Raw genomic sequence first — 16,250 nt, forward strand, 5'->3', positions numbered from 1 at the left:
AATTTTTAATACTAGATATATAATAATATAATATAATAATGATACCTATATCAATATACATATAGTAAATATTTAATATTATTATTATATATAAACATATTCACACACATATACGCACAATCACACACATGCGTGTGGAAAGGGGTGTGTGTGTGTGTGAGAGAGAGAGAGAGAAAGAAAGAAAGAAAGAAAGAAAGATTTTATTAACGTCTTCCAAAAGACCGAACTCGGCCTATGAGACAAATTGGAGTACATGTATGGGGTATCCTCTGTCATCCCAACAAAATGAAAAAGTACTGAATAAAAAAGCTGAATTTGGGTGTGTAGGGGATGGAGCTCTATTACTAGGAGAATGCAAAGCTATATGCATGGAGTATACAATCATGATATGCAACCTAGCTAGCTCCATCCTGTACCATACTGGGGGTATAAAATGGTATACATCAGTGAAGGGGTGTATGTGAGATGGGTGTGAGCAGAGAGAATGTGCATGTGCACATATATGTGTGTGAGAGAGGGTTGTGTCTGTGTGTATGATAGAGACATAGAGAGAATGCAAGTGAGAGAGACACACACAGATATGCGTCTATGTGAGAGAGACACATACACACACATTCACATGTGTACTCAAATACACATACAGATACAAAAACACACACATTCACAAGTGTGTGAATATATGTATACATGCAAAAATGTGTGTGTTTTTGTATATGTATGTGTATTTATAATGATGGTTCTTCTTCTCCCTCTCCCTCACAGGCACACGCAGTTTTGAAAACAAAATGACTTCCACCATGGACCTACGCCGTAGCCAACGAAGCAGCACACAGTGTAGGGTTTAGGTTACGTGACAGTGTAGGGTCGTGGTATTAGTCACTCGCGATAATCCGGCACGAATTGAAATCTGAAGAAGAAGAAGAGGAGGAAGTGGCTATGGCAGCTGCTGCCAAAGCTTCCCCTGGGCAAGTGGGTGCTGCTGTGAACCGCATACTCGACTTGTTGCAGGCTTCTCCCGATGTAAGAAGGAAGGACAGAACCATCCATTACTCAAAAGCGCCTTTTCTCATGTGGTCTCTAAAGCTTCTCGTTGATTCTTTAATCATCCTTCTCCACCTTCGATTGGATTTTGTGGTGCAGGGATTGTCCCAGGAAGGCTTAAATAATAAATTGGGATCAATTGATGAAGCAGGAGCACAGGCCCTCAACTTGCTGCTTTCCAAGGTATGTACCTTTAGGTGAAAACAGCCAGTAGAAATTAAGGTCAAATAGCATTTGAAGGGTTTGTTCAGCTATATAGAACGAGCACAAACACACACATGCACACGCGTGTACCCACACACGCACGCAAGCACGCCCATGCAGGTGCACGCACAAACACGTCAAGATGTGTCAAGCCTGAATCCCAAACTAGAACTGCGTATACATCCATTTGTATGACATCTGTATTATTGTTATTTCACCTTGAGCTCCATGCTGTTCCAAGGAGTATAGACTTTCCATTAACTGCACTGTATTCTTTAAAATATTGACAGAGACAAGTACAAATTTTCCAGCAAGGAAGCACTCATATCTACAAGCTGCAACCCAAAGAAGATGCTGGAAAGTGAGTACTTCTCATCAACGCGCTATTTTGTTTGTTTGTTTTCTTTTGCTAATCGTTGAAAACACATGCTATGTCAAGCAGAGTTGCTTTACTACCTTGGTCATATACATAGATCTTCATACGTGCATCTTGCTGCAGATTCAAAGGGCTGACCTCTGATGACATGCTGGTTTATCAAGTAATTCAGCAATCTGCAAACATGGGTATTACTGGTTGTTTCTGTTCACATGCAACCATGTAGGATCAATGGAATGTGTTTTATCATATAAATTGCTTGAGGCTTATCCAGGCATTTGGACAAAGGACATGAAGCGCAACACCAATCTACAGCAACCGCAGGTGGCCAAAGCCCTAAAGAACCTTGAAGCTAGGAACTTGATAAAAGCGGTCAAGTCTATCACTGTAAGATCTGGGCTTCTTTGTGACCAAAGATGAACAAAGTAGTACATGTGAACATCTTGTTAATGTGGGTTAGTTTTCTGCAGAGCAAAGGCAAAAAGGTGTATATGCTGGCCGAACTCAAGCCTTCGAAGGAGCTTACGGGTGGGGCTTGGTACACCGATCAAGAGTTTGATTCAGAGTTTATCAATGTCCTCAAGCAGCAATGTGTCCAGTTTGTTCTGAAACAAGTAAGGTCCTTGTTCCTTGCCAGAGACAATCTCTTGTAATCTCAATTTCCCACGACTTTTAACTCATGTTGTTATTCTGATACCTTTTTGAATCTGTTTGTTAGGGTTTGGCTAGTGTGGAGAACGTTGCTGATGCTGTGAGGAAGTCTGGTATCACAAAAGAAGAGCTTCGTGTGAAAGACTTTAAGCAGGTCCATTATGCCAACTTTCTATTTTTTGTCATCGTTGTTAATCTAGGGAGCATATGCAATTCTAATCTTTAACCTTTCAACATATTCTAAATAATCTGGGAAATAAACTTTTCCTTATCTAGATTTACTATTCATACATTTAGGCTAGAAAGGTTCATTTTTGTTTTGTCTCAAAAAGCAGCTCATGGATATGCTGGTCTTGGATGGCGAGGTAGATGAGACGGTTAGCACCGGTGCTGGACCATTTGCTGCATTCCCTCCTGTAAGTATTGATTTGTTGGACAAATTCGGGCATTTTGGGCCTGCTTTACAATGGTAGACTCTAGTGATGTTTGAACTTTCTGGTCCCTGAAAAGTTCTTATTAGCAATGAGACGAGTCATAATATTAGCTCACATAAAATAAACCCCCCGCCCCGCCCCGCCCCGCCCTGCCCACCCCAACCCTCCATTCTGTACCATATCATTCTAGAAGAGTTCACAAAAACGCTTTCTCTACATAGATGCTGGTTACTTAGGTACAATGGGTATGTTAGTTTGGAACGATGACGGTTACGAGATACATGACAAGTTGTTTTGTGGATTTGTGAAAGTTGATTGATACAGTATTATGTAGAAATGTGTCAGAAGTTTGACTTTTGAGATGAGCTGATTTGAGATACCATGACTTTCTATGAACATGTTAGTGGGTGGATGTTTGATCTTGGGAGAGAGGTCCGACACAGGCGAGTGCCATACATAAGGCATGTCTGCACCCATCACAAGAGTCTTTTGGAAACACTCGTGGAGCAGTTTCCGTCCAACAAGGTCTCCTTCTTTTTATACTGCTCATAGAGGTCTTGCAACAGAGACGTGGCTAGCCCTCATGGATCAACTCGCAGGCTGCCATCGTTGTGGAGCCCCTTGGGAGTCTCAGTCCATCGCCTATGAGATTGCCGGCTTCCTAGCAGGTCTTGGTGCAGGATCCTGTGTGCGCTTGCTCACCCTGGACCGCTATGACAACCACCATATCACCTGGGGACATGGTAACATGGACAATGAAGGTGGGTCCAGTCTTTGACGACGAGGAAGATGGCACAAGCTTGTATCCCACCGGCATATTTTTGTTATGGTGGCAGCCAAGAAATCTGTTACATGCAGTAGCTTATGGAACCTTTTAGCAGACATCATTCACAAACTGAAAATATGAGAGAGAGAGAGAGAGAGAGAGAGTACGTGGCATTAACGTCTTCAAAAGTTCAAAGTGACCTATGAGACCAAAAGGTTAGATCATATCCATGAGGTACATCATCCTGGGTACAAAATAGTAATAAAGAAAGATAACAAAAATCTAGAACTATAAAATCTGATCTAGGTACATGAGCAGAGGGCTCTCATATCACCCTAATACATCCCTCATGGGCCGTTGTGACATGGTGCTCAAGGTGGTAGGGCTGAGCCGGTGCGAGAAGGTCCTGCGCCTGTGGTCAGCACCCTGACTGGGTGTCCCGCATGTCTCGCAAGAATAATCCGAATCCGCCGATGCAACCTTTGTCTATGCTGGGATTGCCTCCTCCGTAGTCGTGGGCGTCTGGACCACCCAAGCTCAATCGCACGATCAATCAGTGTACCGCTGGTGTGGGCGGTATCCATTTCCTGCTGCTGCTGTGGTCCATCTGGCGCAGTGATGGCTGGACTAAAGAAGTCTGTAATGTGCCTTTGAGTCTGGTTCTCTGTGCGCCTAAGCAGGCTATCTCTATATCTCCGCAGCTCAAGCAAGAACAATCCCAAACACCTCTGGTCCTGGTACCCCATGACTCTGGAAAGTGGTCCAAAACCCTCTCTGAATAAACAGTGGAAACGACCACGTATCTCATAGTATGCAGTACAATGGCATATATAATGCAGCTCTGTCTTTGGCTCCCCATGGCATACTCGACATATCCTGGCCTCAGCTGGTATACCTCTATATCGGCCAATCTCAATCTCAAGCTGGTGTGAGGATGTGCGAATCTGACCAATAGCACATCGTACTGCATGAGACAAGTGTACATCCATGTAACTGGGTCTGATCACAAAACCATCTGCTGTGAGCTGAAGAAAATGCTCTCTGTAGAAAGCCATCTTCGTGTCCAGCTCCTCAGTCAGCTGTATCCATGTCCTCCTAATGTCCAGCTGAACTAAATCCTGACGGATGAGTCTGGTAATGTCTGTCCGTGTGAGAGTGAGAGAGGGTGCCTCCAGAGAATACTGGAAGGGAGGCAATCTGTCCATGCTAAAACCATGTGCCTGGAACCAACATGTCATCTGTCCATACCAACAAGCCGTGTCTCCCTGTAAAGCTAACTGTCGGGAGGACTCAAGGGCGAGGCGTGCATATTTGTCTCGGGGGAGATCCCACAAGCCATGTATGTAGGAGACTGATCTCGTAAGAGCCTCAATCACCAGAGGGGCAGCCGCCAGCTCTGCTCGAATAATCTCATGAGGTACCACGGCCTTGGCTCTAATAATCCTAGCAATCATAGATACCAAAGGCCTCTCCATACCTCTCCACCCGCCTGCGCTGTGATGGCCCACTGAAGGTCCCCATATCTGCACTCCATAAAGCATAGCTGATGTTCACTAGAGTGTCAAAAAGCCAAAGTTTCGTTCGAGGTTCCTGAAACTGAACCTGCGAACACATCCTCTCCAAACCACCCAAGGCTGCATGTGCTCTAGTCAATCTAGTCTCTGCTGCTCTTCTCATCGAAAACACTGGCCCACTGAATACTACCCCAAGATATGTATATGCATCTGTATACTCCACAATCTCCTGCCCATATGTAAATGTGGGAGCTGATCGCCTAACCCACTGTGGCGTGGTGTTAAACACCATAACCTTGGTTTTGCCAAGGTTGACAGACAATCCACTATCATGTGCAAACTCATGTAAAGCATCCAGATGACTCTGCATTCCCTAAGGGGAGTCAGAGATCAACACAATATCATCAGCATATAACAATAGTGGGATCCATGTACCTGCTAGCTGGGCTCCTCTGTCCCCCAATCTCTCAATGTTGTCAGAGGCCTCATGTCACGTGCAAACCAGTCAGGTGTACAGTGACATGGCATCATTATGGCTTCATTAGCATCATCAGGTTCATCAGGCATTTAATCATGATTTAGTCAGGCATATATGAGGCTGTTTTATCACCAACATCAGCACCTTAGACTTCATAAGCAAGTAAGGTATTCATTATGGGCAGCCGACAGCACATGGTAGTCATGATGGGCAGCCGACAGCATTTATGCTATTTTGGCATCCAGTCGTGGGCTTCTGACATCTGGCCGACTGCAGCCCATCTGGCCGACCAGCAGCCCTCACACGTATATATAAAGGCGCCTCCCCATTCAGCCATACAGGCTCATCAGTGAAGCGCATCCTCATCTGGATCATCAAGCGTTTCAGCCTGTCATCATCAGCATACAGTAGCAAGTTCATCATTGAAGCATTCAGTCCATTGTGCTCCAACGCATCTCCTCCAGGAAGCCTTGGGAGCAGCAGAACCAGCCAACGCATCAAGCATCCAGTAACGCATCAGCATCAGCCTTCATCTTCAGCAAACGCAGCAACATTCAGCTCAGTTCAGCCATCAGGTCTGCGTTTCATCATCCCATCAGCATTCAGCATCTGTTCCAAAGCCTCCCTTCAGCGTTTCCTTCCCAGGAGACAAGGGAAAGAGTGGACAGCAGTTCATCCCGCATATTCAGCATATAGGCAGCATATTCAGCAGTACAGATCCATTTGGATCTCATTGTAACCGCATTCTTCATATAATATAGCTGCATTGCATTGACACGTATTTGTCTGTCTCTTAAACATCATTAAGTGCAGTTTAGTTAGACTAAGGTTGTGATTACTACGGTCTTAAGCTCCCACATGTCACACCTCATCCACATACATACCAAACAATGAAGGAGATAACGGGCAACCTTGCTTCACTCCTATAGTGGAGTGAACCAAAGTAGAGACCCCCTCTGGGGTGCGTACCTATCCTGCAACTGATCTATATAAAGCCATAATCCCCCATATGGGCTCTGTGGTTACCCCCATCTCCTGTAATTGCCTCATCAATCTGGCTCTGGGCACTGTATCAAATGCTTTGCGGAAGTCCACAAAGCTACAATAAATCCGTCGCCCATGCGACCTGCCCTCCTCAATAATGGCCCGCAGAGTCAAGATGTGGTCAAGAGTAGAGAAACCTCTCTTGAACCCTGCCTGTCCCTCTGCTCAAATGCCCTCTCTCTCTGCCCATCTACTCAACTGCTGCTCAAGAATGGATGCATACAATCGTGCTAGTGTGTGACCAATCATAATAGTGCGATAATTCCCTGGCTCCATAGGGTCCCTTGACTTGAAGATAGGCACGATGGTGGACCTACTCCAAGTCTCGGGAGCTTTTAAAAATATAATAAAAAAGACTTTTTTTTAATTCCAAAAAATAAAGCTTTTGAAAGCTTGGAAAAAAGAGAGGAGAAAAATATGAAATTTCAGAAAAAATTCTCTGGATTTTTCTAAAATTTTCTCTTAGAGTTTTTTTGATTTTCCGCATTCCCAGGAAACCTTTTGGCTTTCCGAACTCCGAAAAATCTTTTGACCTTTCGGATTTTGGAAACTTTTGACCTTTCACATTTCGATTTTTTTTTTGTCTTTTCATTTTCCCGAATTGTTGGCTTTCCGTATTCCGGGAAGACTGTTGGGATTGTGAAATTTTTCGATCGTTCTTATTCTAAATGCGTTACCCGACCTGGGAAAAAATGCCAAAAAAAAATATACAAAAATAGGGTGGCAAGCCCACAACCAAGGGCCATGAAAAGGGTCCAAAAAGGGGACTCCAATGATGAGCAGAATCTGGGGATGAATGTGCTAACGCCCCCTCTCAACACCAGATGCTGAACATACTCCGAGAAGCCGAAGATGAGTAGCCAAGGAAGCCTGAGAAACCGACTTGGTGAACAAATCTGCTGCATTCTCTGGTGAAGGACAATACTCCAAACACAAATCTCCAGCAAGAACCCGTTCACGAACATAGTGATACTGTATCTCAATGTGTTTTGTATGAGCGTGAAACACAGGGTTCTTGGCGATGGCGATGCAACTCTGATTGTCACACCAAAGAAGAGTAGATCTGATAGGAGGAAAGCCAAGCTCCCCCAGTAATCTCCGCTACCAAATTGCCTCACATGTAGCATAACAAACCTCACAATACTCCGTCTCTGTAGAGGAAAGCGCCACAATAGGCTGCTTTTTACTGCTCCATGAAATGGCTCCAAGTCCAAGTGAAAAAACACAACCGGTGGTCTAACGCCGAGTATCTGGATCTCCAGCCCAATTTGAATCAGACCATCCAAGAAGAGTGCATCCTTTGCATCCTTGGCCATAGAAGATGCCAAAGTCCAGAGTACCACGCAAGTACCGAAGAACTCTGAGAGCACACCACCAATGCTGCTGACAGGGTCTGGATGAGAAAGAACTCAACAAGCTGACTGCGAAACAAACGTCCAATTGGGAGTAGGTCAACCAAACCAAACAACCGTCGAGAACCCGATACTGTCCTTGATCAATCCCTGGAGAAGCATCAAGAAGAGAAAGCTTCTCACTAGTATCCATAGGAGAAGATATTGATCTGCATCTAGTCATCTGAAATTTGTCAAGTATCTCTCGTGTGTACCTCTGTTGAGAGAAGAAAATGCCCTTCGGGGTTTGCAAATCTCAAAGCCAAGAAAATAATGCAAAAGGCTAAGATTTGTCATCTCAAACTCTGTCTCCAAAGCATCCATGACTGAATGGATCCTCACATAATAAGAACCTGTAAAAATGAGGTCATCAACATAGACCACAATGATAACAATCAACCCCCTCTCAAGGAGGATATAAAGGTTTGAATGTGCATGAGAACGGCACATGCCGAGCTTCTGAAAGAACTCATCAATCCGTTGGTACCAAGCTCGTGGAGCCTGCTTCAGACCCTACCTTATAAATATTAAGGTTTACACTACTTTATAGAGTTTACATTTGAAAAAGGCCAAAAAGGTAATACTTACCACTTGTTCATATGCCACACCAACTCGTTAGCAAACAGCACACCCACGGTACATTGGGGGCGTCCCCGTCCAGTGTGAAACCGGCCTCTGGTAGAAACCAAAGTGCGGTAGACTAGCAGTCACCCTTCCAATTGTAGTCCAAATAAATAACAAATTAACAGGAGCTAGAATGCTCCAGAACTGAAAGGAAATCGACACCTGTTGGCCCCAAATCTTGGCGCCCCTTTCGGTATTTCTTTATTCAAATTCAATGAGATGTATAACTGAGTACAACAAAGCCAGTCCAGGAAAGTAAACCTGCATGTCCAATCTGGCAGCCCTCAAGACCTCTTAGCACAGAGGATTCACACACAGATCTGTGTCCCACAAAAGCAACACACTGTGCTTCCCTCTAATCAACCAAGACAATTCAACAGGGAAGCCTTGAGCACACATCTGGCTGTTCCATGAACATGGTTTCAACTCAGTTCAAATACACATCCACTATCCAATCTCTGTTTCCACCCTTCAAAGTGCTATACCCTTCCTCTCACAAAGGGCCAGATGATACAACTCTGCAGCAGACATAAGCCAGTGGAAAGAAAGAAAGATTGATATGTTGAGAGCTTACCAATTTTAATGCGTGGTTCTGCACCAGAGGGACTGACCGTACCAGTCTGTACTTGCAACAGGCTGTCTGTACTTTTCTCCCTGCAGCCACCTGACTGATGCACCAACTATACTCTGATAAAACGCCGCCAGCAGCTGAAGATGCGCCGCCTGCAATTGTTCAGGACTGAACAGGACTGTAGCCGCCTGTACCTACCCGTACAGGTCTGCAGTACCTGATTGTACCTGTCCGTACAAGACTGTACTTGCAGCTGCCTGAACCTGTAGCCACGTGCTGTCCGTACCCTGGTCGCCAGCGCCGCCTGAACCAATCGGTGTGCAGCAGCCTATACCTGCTGTCGTACAGCAGCTGCCGCCTGCACTAGTTGTACGGAACTGCAGCCACCTGCTCTGTCCGTACTGTTTTCGCCGCCTGTACCTGCTGGATAGGGTTGTCCTTGTCAGCCTACTCTGTACGGCCTGCAACCACCGGCTCTGTACGGCCTGCAGCCACGTGGTCTGTACGGCTTGATCTTCACGCAGCAAAGCCAGCAGCCACTCTCCTCAGCGTAGCTAGCTTCCACGACTCCTCCAAGAGAGAGAGAGAGAGAGAGAGAGAGAGAGAGAGAGAGAGAGAGAGAGAGAGAGAGAGAGAGAACTATATTAACGTCCTTTACAGGCCACATCTGACCTATAGGACTAATCAGATACATCCATGTGATTACATTCCACTTCGGGGGCAACAAAATGAAAATAGAGATAAAACTAAAAATAGTTCAAATTCCCTACATGACCGTAGGAGAATCCTAGATAACATGAAGGATTTCTCTAGCAGCTACTCTTCATTACTACCATGGTTGGTTGTCCTGAAATCTGCAATAACAGCTCTACCTCTACGGTAGACTGCCCATTTTCCTTGTTTCCTTGCTTCGTATACTTTATTGAGTTCTTGTTTCCTGTTTTTTAGTTGTGTGGCTGTGAGTTCATCCGCCATCCACACTTTTGTTCCCTTAAGTGACCTTGTTTGCTTCATGACTTTAATTTTGTCTTTCATATCTGCGTACCTCAAAAACCACATGTTTTCCTTTGATTGCCACTGAGGGAGCTCCAATGTCGATGAAAGGGATATCTCTGCACAGCTTTCTTTGTAGAATCTCGCATTCCGAGACATAAGTATCATTCGCAATCTCCTCGTCCTCCAATACCTCCACCTGTTCCCAACCCTCTGACAAACCAACCACCCTAATTTCTTTTGCAATCCATTGCTGCTCGTTCTCTTCATTAATCTGTGATATTACTTCTTTAATGAGAATTTCTTTAGGCTGTGGATCAAGTAAATTTACCTGTGTGATTTTCTCCCTGTTTTCTTTTTCGTGTTGTTGTTCCTTAATCTGTTTCTCCAGAGTTGAAAGATGTTGTTTTGTCTGATGTAGTTCATTTTGCAAGGCTGAATTTGTTTGCTGAAGATGTTGAATCATGCTCAGGAGGTACCGCTCCCATGGTGATGGTTTTTCATTGGGTTTGGTAGGAGGGGAGATGAGGGTTTGGTAGGAGGGGAGATGAGGGTTTCGGAGAAGGTTTTCTTGCTGGCCATGTCAAACTGCTGGACTGTTTGAGAGGTTGCTCTTCACGAACCCCACCCCCATGAGGTGCAAGCCCTTACTTGCTTGGAGGTGGGTTACAACCCTACCCTACAACTAAGGTGCGCAGGTGGGCAATACGTGCACAGGTGCGTATGTGAGTAGCAAGAGAGATGGGCAACGGGAAAGAGAGAGAAAGAGAAAGAAAGAAAGAAAGATATATTAACGTCTACGAGAGGCCAAAGTCGGCCTATGAGACAAAAAATAATACAACTGTGCTCTTCCGGTCATCGGAAGAAAAGAAACAAAAGAAAAAGTGTGCATGTGTCTGGATACAACTCTGAATCATCATGGATCGGTGGAGCCCATATACAAACAATATAAGGGGGGTGGGGATGTGGATGGAGTGCTAAGGCAAGATGCATCTCTATATGTTGAAGGGGTAGTACAAGCATGCTATGCAGATCTATGTCTAACTCCATCCAGTGCCATAAGAGGGATATAAGATATCATACATCGCCGATGCTGAGGCTATGAATGGCATGAACATGTACCCTGAGTCTGAATGAAAGCGAGCTAGCCTCTCCTGTGTCTCCATCTGGTGTCTCATTCGGATAGCTGCTATCTCTCGGTGACGGAGTCGGGGTGCTCTATGTCCAGTCTGTCTAGGTCTCCTCCTGGCTCTCAATTCCTCTGCTCTCTGTGCGGTCACCCCACGTGGTACATCAGCTGGCATTGGCATAGCTCTCTGGAAGAAATCTGTGAGCTGGGACTGTCTCCCACCCCTAGTGGGAGCGGGTGTCTGGAGGAGTCTCTCTCGAGAACTATGAAGCTCTAGTAGTAGTCTGCCAAGCTGTCGCTGGTCCGAGGCCTCCATCAACTGATGTAGTGAAGAGTGCTCCTCAAACAATCCTGCATATCTATCTCTGACCCCCTGGTGGGCTCTACATCTACATACAAAGTGATCCTCAGTCTCCACCTCCTCGCGGCACAATCTGCATATCCGCTCAGCTCTAGGAACCCGTGCCGCTCTCCCAGCCTCTATCTCTAGCTGGCTGAGCTAGTAAATGTGATGCCAAGGTAAACATAAGAGCTCACCACCTCGACCCGCCCTCCTGCTAACGTGAGAGTAGTGTGGCTCCTGACTGCGGGTGAAGTGTGGAAGATCATAACCTTGGTTTTCCCAAGGTTCACTGTGAGCCCTTGTTGTGCGCAGAAGTCATCAAGAGCCACAAGGTGTCTTTGAAGCCCAACCTGCGTGTCGGATACCAAGACGATGTCATCAGCATAAAGCATAACATGGACAGTAATACCTGATAGCTCAACCCCAGAGCCTCCTCCCTGTGTGATGTAATCGACCACCTCATCAATATAGAGCCCAAAGAGCGTGGGGGAGAGCGGGCACCCCTGCTTCACACCAATGGTGCTAGCAACTGTGTCGGACAAGCCTCTTGGGCATCGGACTCTCCCAAAGACCTGCTCATATAGCCTGTATATGCCCCACATCATGTGTGAAGGTATGCCTAGTGTCTGTAGTCGCCGAAAGAGGCGCTCTCTGGGCACAGTATCAAATGCCTTGTGAAAATCCACAAAGCAACAATAGAGCTGTTGCCTCCGTGCCTTGGCTTGATCAATCAGGCACCTCAATGTAAAAATGTGGTCGATGGTCGAGAAGGCTCGACGGAAGCCTGCCTGGCCTGCTGCTCTCAATCCCCCGACCTCTGCATGAGTGCTCAGCTCTGCCTCCAAAACTGCCCCGTATAGTTTGGCCAATATATGGCCAATTATGATGGTCCTGTAGTTCCCGGGGTCTAGTACATCTCCCGCTTTATGGATCGGCACAATAGTGTGCATCGTCCACTCAGCCGGAAACCCCTCTGACAGAGCTCTGTTGAAGAGATGAGCAAGAAATGGTGCCAATGTATCAATAGCATAGATGAGATGCTCTCCCTGTAATCCGGTATGATCTGTCGCCCGTCCATGTTGGAGTCGGCATATGGCCCTCCTAACCATAGGTGGGGTGAAGAAGGTGGAGACTGTGGAGCATGGCTCTGTGGGCTGTGGTATAGGGGGCTGTGCAGGCACATCATAAAGTCTCTCTGCATATGTCTGCCAGGTCTGAGGATCGGCAATAGGTGTGGGAGGACGGGGCTCTCTGAGTCTCCTCCAAGCAGCAGCAGCATCTCTGCTCATGAGCATGTGATGTGTGTCCCAGTACTGAGATTCCTCATAAGCTCGCCGCTTACGGCGGGTGAGAGTATGCATCCTCTTGCCTGCCTGCCTGCCTCCGGGTGATCTCCCCGCGAGCCCTCTGCACTTGGAGACTGCGGTAAAGGTTTCTGCACTCATCATCATACCATCGGTTCTGGGGCATGCTCCCAGATGTAGGTGGCCGTCCTGTCTATATGTGGTATGGGAAACTCCTCGCGGCTGCGGAGTGTAGTACATGTGAGAGCTGGGAGGTGAGCATGGCCATGGGTGCCGATGGATCTAAGGCAAATAGCTGATCATGAACATGATAGTCGTACACCTCGGCTAGGTCCTGAGTGAAGTGAAAAATAGTGCGTGGTGGCTGTATGATGGGTGGGTGGGTCTCCAATAAGCTCCTGAAAGTGAGGGATAGGTATGTATGATCCGCCCCGATGGAGCATGGTGGTACGGTGAAGTGAGACACCATATCTGCTGCCTCCCGGGATCCCATCACATAATCCACTGTACTACTACCGCCTCCCTTTGGAAAGCAAGTCAACCCACCTGAATCTGGCCACTGAGTCATCCCGTTATAAATAACGAGATGGTGTCGGGCCTGAGCAAGAGCAGCGGGGGGGGGGGGGGGGGGGGGGGGGGGAGAGAAAGAAAGAAAGAAAGAAAGAAAGATATATTAACGTCCTGTCGAGGCCAAAGCTGACCTATAGGACAGATCAGAATACATCTTTGGTTACAATCCACTTCGGGGTATCGGTTAAAGAAAAGTGCATGTGGGATCAAAAAGAAACTAACTTCAAAGCTCTCATGACTCATGAGAGTTACATGTTACAATGGTAAAATCACCATGTGCTTAATGTGATTAGATATGTATAAGTATCAAGTTCATGTCCTTCAAAAGGAGGGTGGACCTTTAAAATCTTTGATGATAGCTTTTCCTCCTCTATAGACCGCCCACTTCCCTTGTTTCCTTGCTTCTCTGACTTTGGCCAGTTCCCCCGCTCTATTCTTTAGTTGTAGTGGGGTCAACTCATCAGAAATCCACACCGAGGTACCTTGCAATGATTTAGTCTGCTTCATTACCTTGATCTTATCAATCATATCATAGTATCGAACCCTAGCCTGTTTCCCTTTAATTTGAATGTCAGTTGGGTCACCAAGGTCTATAAAAGGTACCACTTTAGTGAGTCGTTCCTTTATGATATCTACATCCAAGATGTATCCCTCTAGCTGTTCATCTGTGTTGGTACCTACTGACCAGTCTTCTGGCAAGCCCCCAATTCGAACAAAAGTTTCCAGGCTTTTGACCCTTTCATTTTCTTTCAGGACTGACAGTACTTCACTGACAAAGTTCTCTGATTTTACCTGAGGTTTTGTGCTTTCTTGTTGTGTTTCCTGTATTTTTTGGGTTGCTTCTTGGGCTGCTTCCTGAATCTCCTGCTTGTTCTTGATGTCCTGCAATTGAGCTTCGAGGCCAGCAATCCTTGTTTCTTGACTGGCAATCTTTGTTTCCTTGTGTGTCAGCTCAGTTTTGAGGGTGGAGACCTCCTGCTGCAATTTCTTCAGTTCTCCCATGATGAAGATCTCCCATGGGGATTGAGGTTTGATAAGGGGTGGAAGGGGGGGTGGGTTCGAGGCCATGGTTGCAAATGACTTCAGTTTAGGGGCCATGTTGTATCACGGGGGTGCTGAAAATAGCCCACAGGGAGCCCCCCCCCTCCCCCTCAGGGGGGTACTGAATTTAAACCCTACTCAAGAGAGGGTAAGGGCGAGCAGAGGAGCAGAGGAGGGGGCTGCTACTACAGCGGGAGGGGCAGGCCCTGCTGCAGCGGCGACGGGAGAGAGAGAGAGAGAGAGGAAGTGACGGGGAGGAAGCGGCGACGGGAGGGGCAGGCCCTGCTGCAGCGGCGACGGGAGAGAGAGAGAGAGAGAGAGAGAGAGAGAGAGAGAGAGAGAGAGAGAGAGAGAGAGAGATTTTATTAACGTCTTCCAAAAGACCGAACTCGGCCTATGAGACAAATCGGAGTACCTGTATGGGGTATCCTCTGTCATCCCAACAAAATGAAAAAGTACTGAATAAAAAAGCTGAATCTGGCTGTGTAGGGGATGGAGCTCTATTACTAGGAGAATGCAAAGCTATATGCATGGAGTATACAATCATGATATGCAACCTAGCTAGCTCCATCCTGTACCATACTGGGGGTATAAAATGGTATACATCAGTGAAGGGGGTGTCCACAGCTCCCTGAAGAACATGCCTGGGTGTGCTCTGAAGCGAGCCAGTCGCTCCGCACCCTCTCTGTGAAACTGAGCTCTGATCTCTGTCATCTCTCTCTGGTATAGGCGTGGTGTCCGAAAGCCAGGTGTCCTCTGTCTCCTGCGGGCTCTAAGTGTCTCTGCTCTCTGGAGAGTAATTCCCTGCCGTGTAGGGGCTGGGAGGGGTATGGATCTCTGAAAAAATGTAGTAATCTATGTCTGTCGCCCCCCCTCTGGAGCTGTGTGAGCCTGTAATAATGTCTCTCTGTGGCGCTGTATGTCTAGAATGTATCTCCCCAGTATGCGCTGGTCTGCTGTCTCAAAGATCTGGCGTAGGGAATGTGGCTCTCTGAATAAAATGGGATATCTCTCTCTGATGGCTGTATATGCTCTGCATCTGCATACATAATGCTCCTCACTCTCCACCTCCTCTCTGCACAATCTGCATACCCTCTCCTCTCGGGGGATCCGTGCTGCTCTGCCAGTCTCAATCTCCAATCGGTGTGATGAAACTCTGAGCTGACCAATAGCCACTCGGGAGCCGTGTGGTAAAAAGCCCTCCATGTATCTAGGCCTCTCTATAAATCCATCATCAGTGATACTCATGAAGTGATCTCTGTAGTATAGCATCTTCGGTGGAAGAGGCTGTGTAGGCGATATCCATGTCTCTCGTGTATAGAGCTGCCATAGATCCTGTCTCAATACTCTGTTCCTCTCACTATGAGAGAGACGGATATGTGGTGCATCCCTGTCATACTGGAATGGTGGTAGATGATCCATGTCTAGGCCATGCTGTGAGAACCAATGTGTGACCTGTGCATACCATGATCCTCTGTCTCCTGCCTCAGCCAACTGTCTAGATGCCTGAAAAGCTCTGTATGATAATCTGTCCTGTGGCATCTCTCTGAATCTGTCTAGCAGGCATATAGTCTGAAATATGGCCTCTACCATCATAGGAGGCGCAGCAAACTCTGCTCGGATAATGTCATGAGGTACTGACGGTTTGCTGCGTATCATGCGTGCCATCATGAGGGCCTGTGGTCTCTCTATCTGTGTCCACCAATGGGTAGCAAGGCCTGGCGCCCATACTGCTGCTCCATACATCAATGCCGGTGTGACTAATGTGTCAAATAG

The 16,250-nt window shown here is 46.7% G+C and overlaps 1 protein-coding gene and 1 long non-coding RNA gene across 2 annotated transcripts in view; both read left to right on the forward strand.

Annotated features, from left to right (window-relative positions):
• Window positions 1–711: 711 nt before the first annotated feature.
• LOC147634406 (DNA binding / DNA-directed RNA polymerase) overlaps window positions 712–16,250 on the forward strand; it is a 50,829-nt gene continuing 35,290 nt past the window's right edge. The window contains exons 1-8 of the mRNA XM_086805567.1: window positions 712–1,020; window positions 1,141–1,224; window positions 1,536–1,606; window positions 1,745–1,809; window positions 1,896–2,008; window positions 2,092–2,235; window positions 2,340–2,426; window positions 2,608–2,688. Of these exons, the coding sequence (XP_086661693.1) occupies window positions 937–1,020; window positions 1,141–1,224; window positions 1,536–1,606; window positions 1,745–1,809; window positions 1,896–2,008; window positions 2,092–2,235; window positions 2,340–2,426; window positions 2,608–2,688 (729 nt within the window). The 5' untranslated portion in view covers window positions 712–936. The remainder of the gene's footprint in view (window positions 1,021–1,140; window positions 1,225–1,535; window positions 1,607–1,744; window positions 1,810–1,895; window positions 2,009–2,091; window positions 2,236–2,339; window positions 2,427–2,607; window positions 2,689–16,250) is intronic.
• Window positions 10,486–10,872, forward strand: LOC147634407 (uncharacterized). The gene is made up of 2 exons (XR_015267011.1): window positions 10,486–10,617; window positions 10,650–10,872. It is a non-coding gene; the product is annotated as an uncharacterized LOC147634407 (long non-coding RNA).

The sequence above is a fragment of the Cibotium barometz genome, chromosome 11 (assembly GCF_041138505.1).
Source record: "Cibotium barometz isolate CiBa-2024 chromosome 11, ASM4113850v1, whole genome shotgun sequence".
NCBI lineage: Eukaryota > Viridiplantae > Streptophyta > Polypodiopsida > Cyatheales > Cibotiaceae > Cibotium > Cibotium barometz.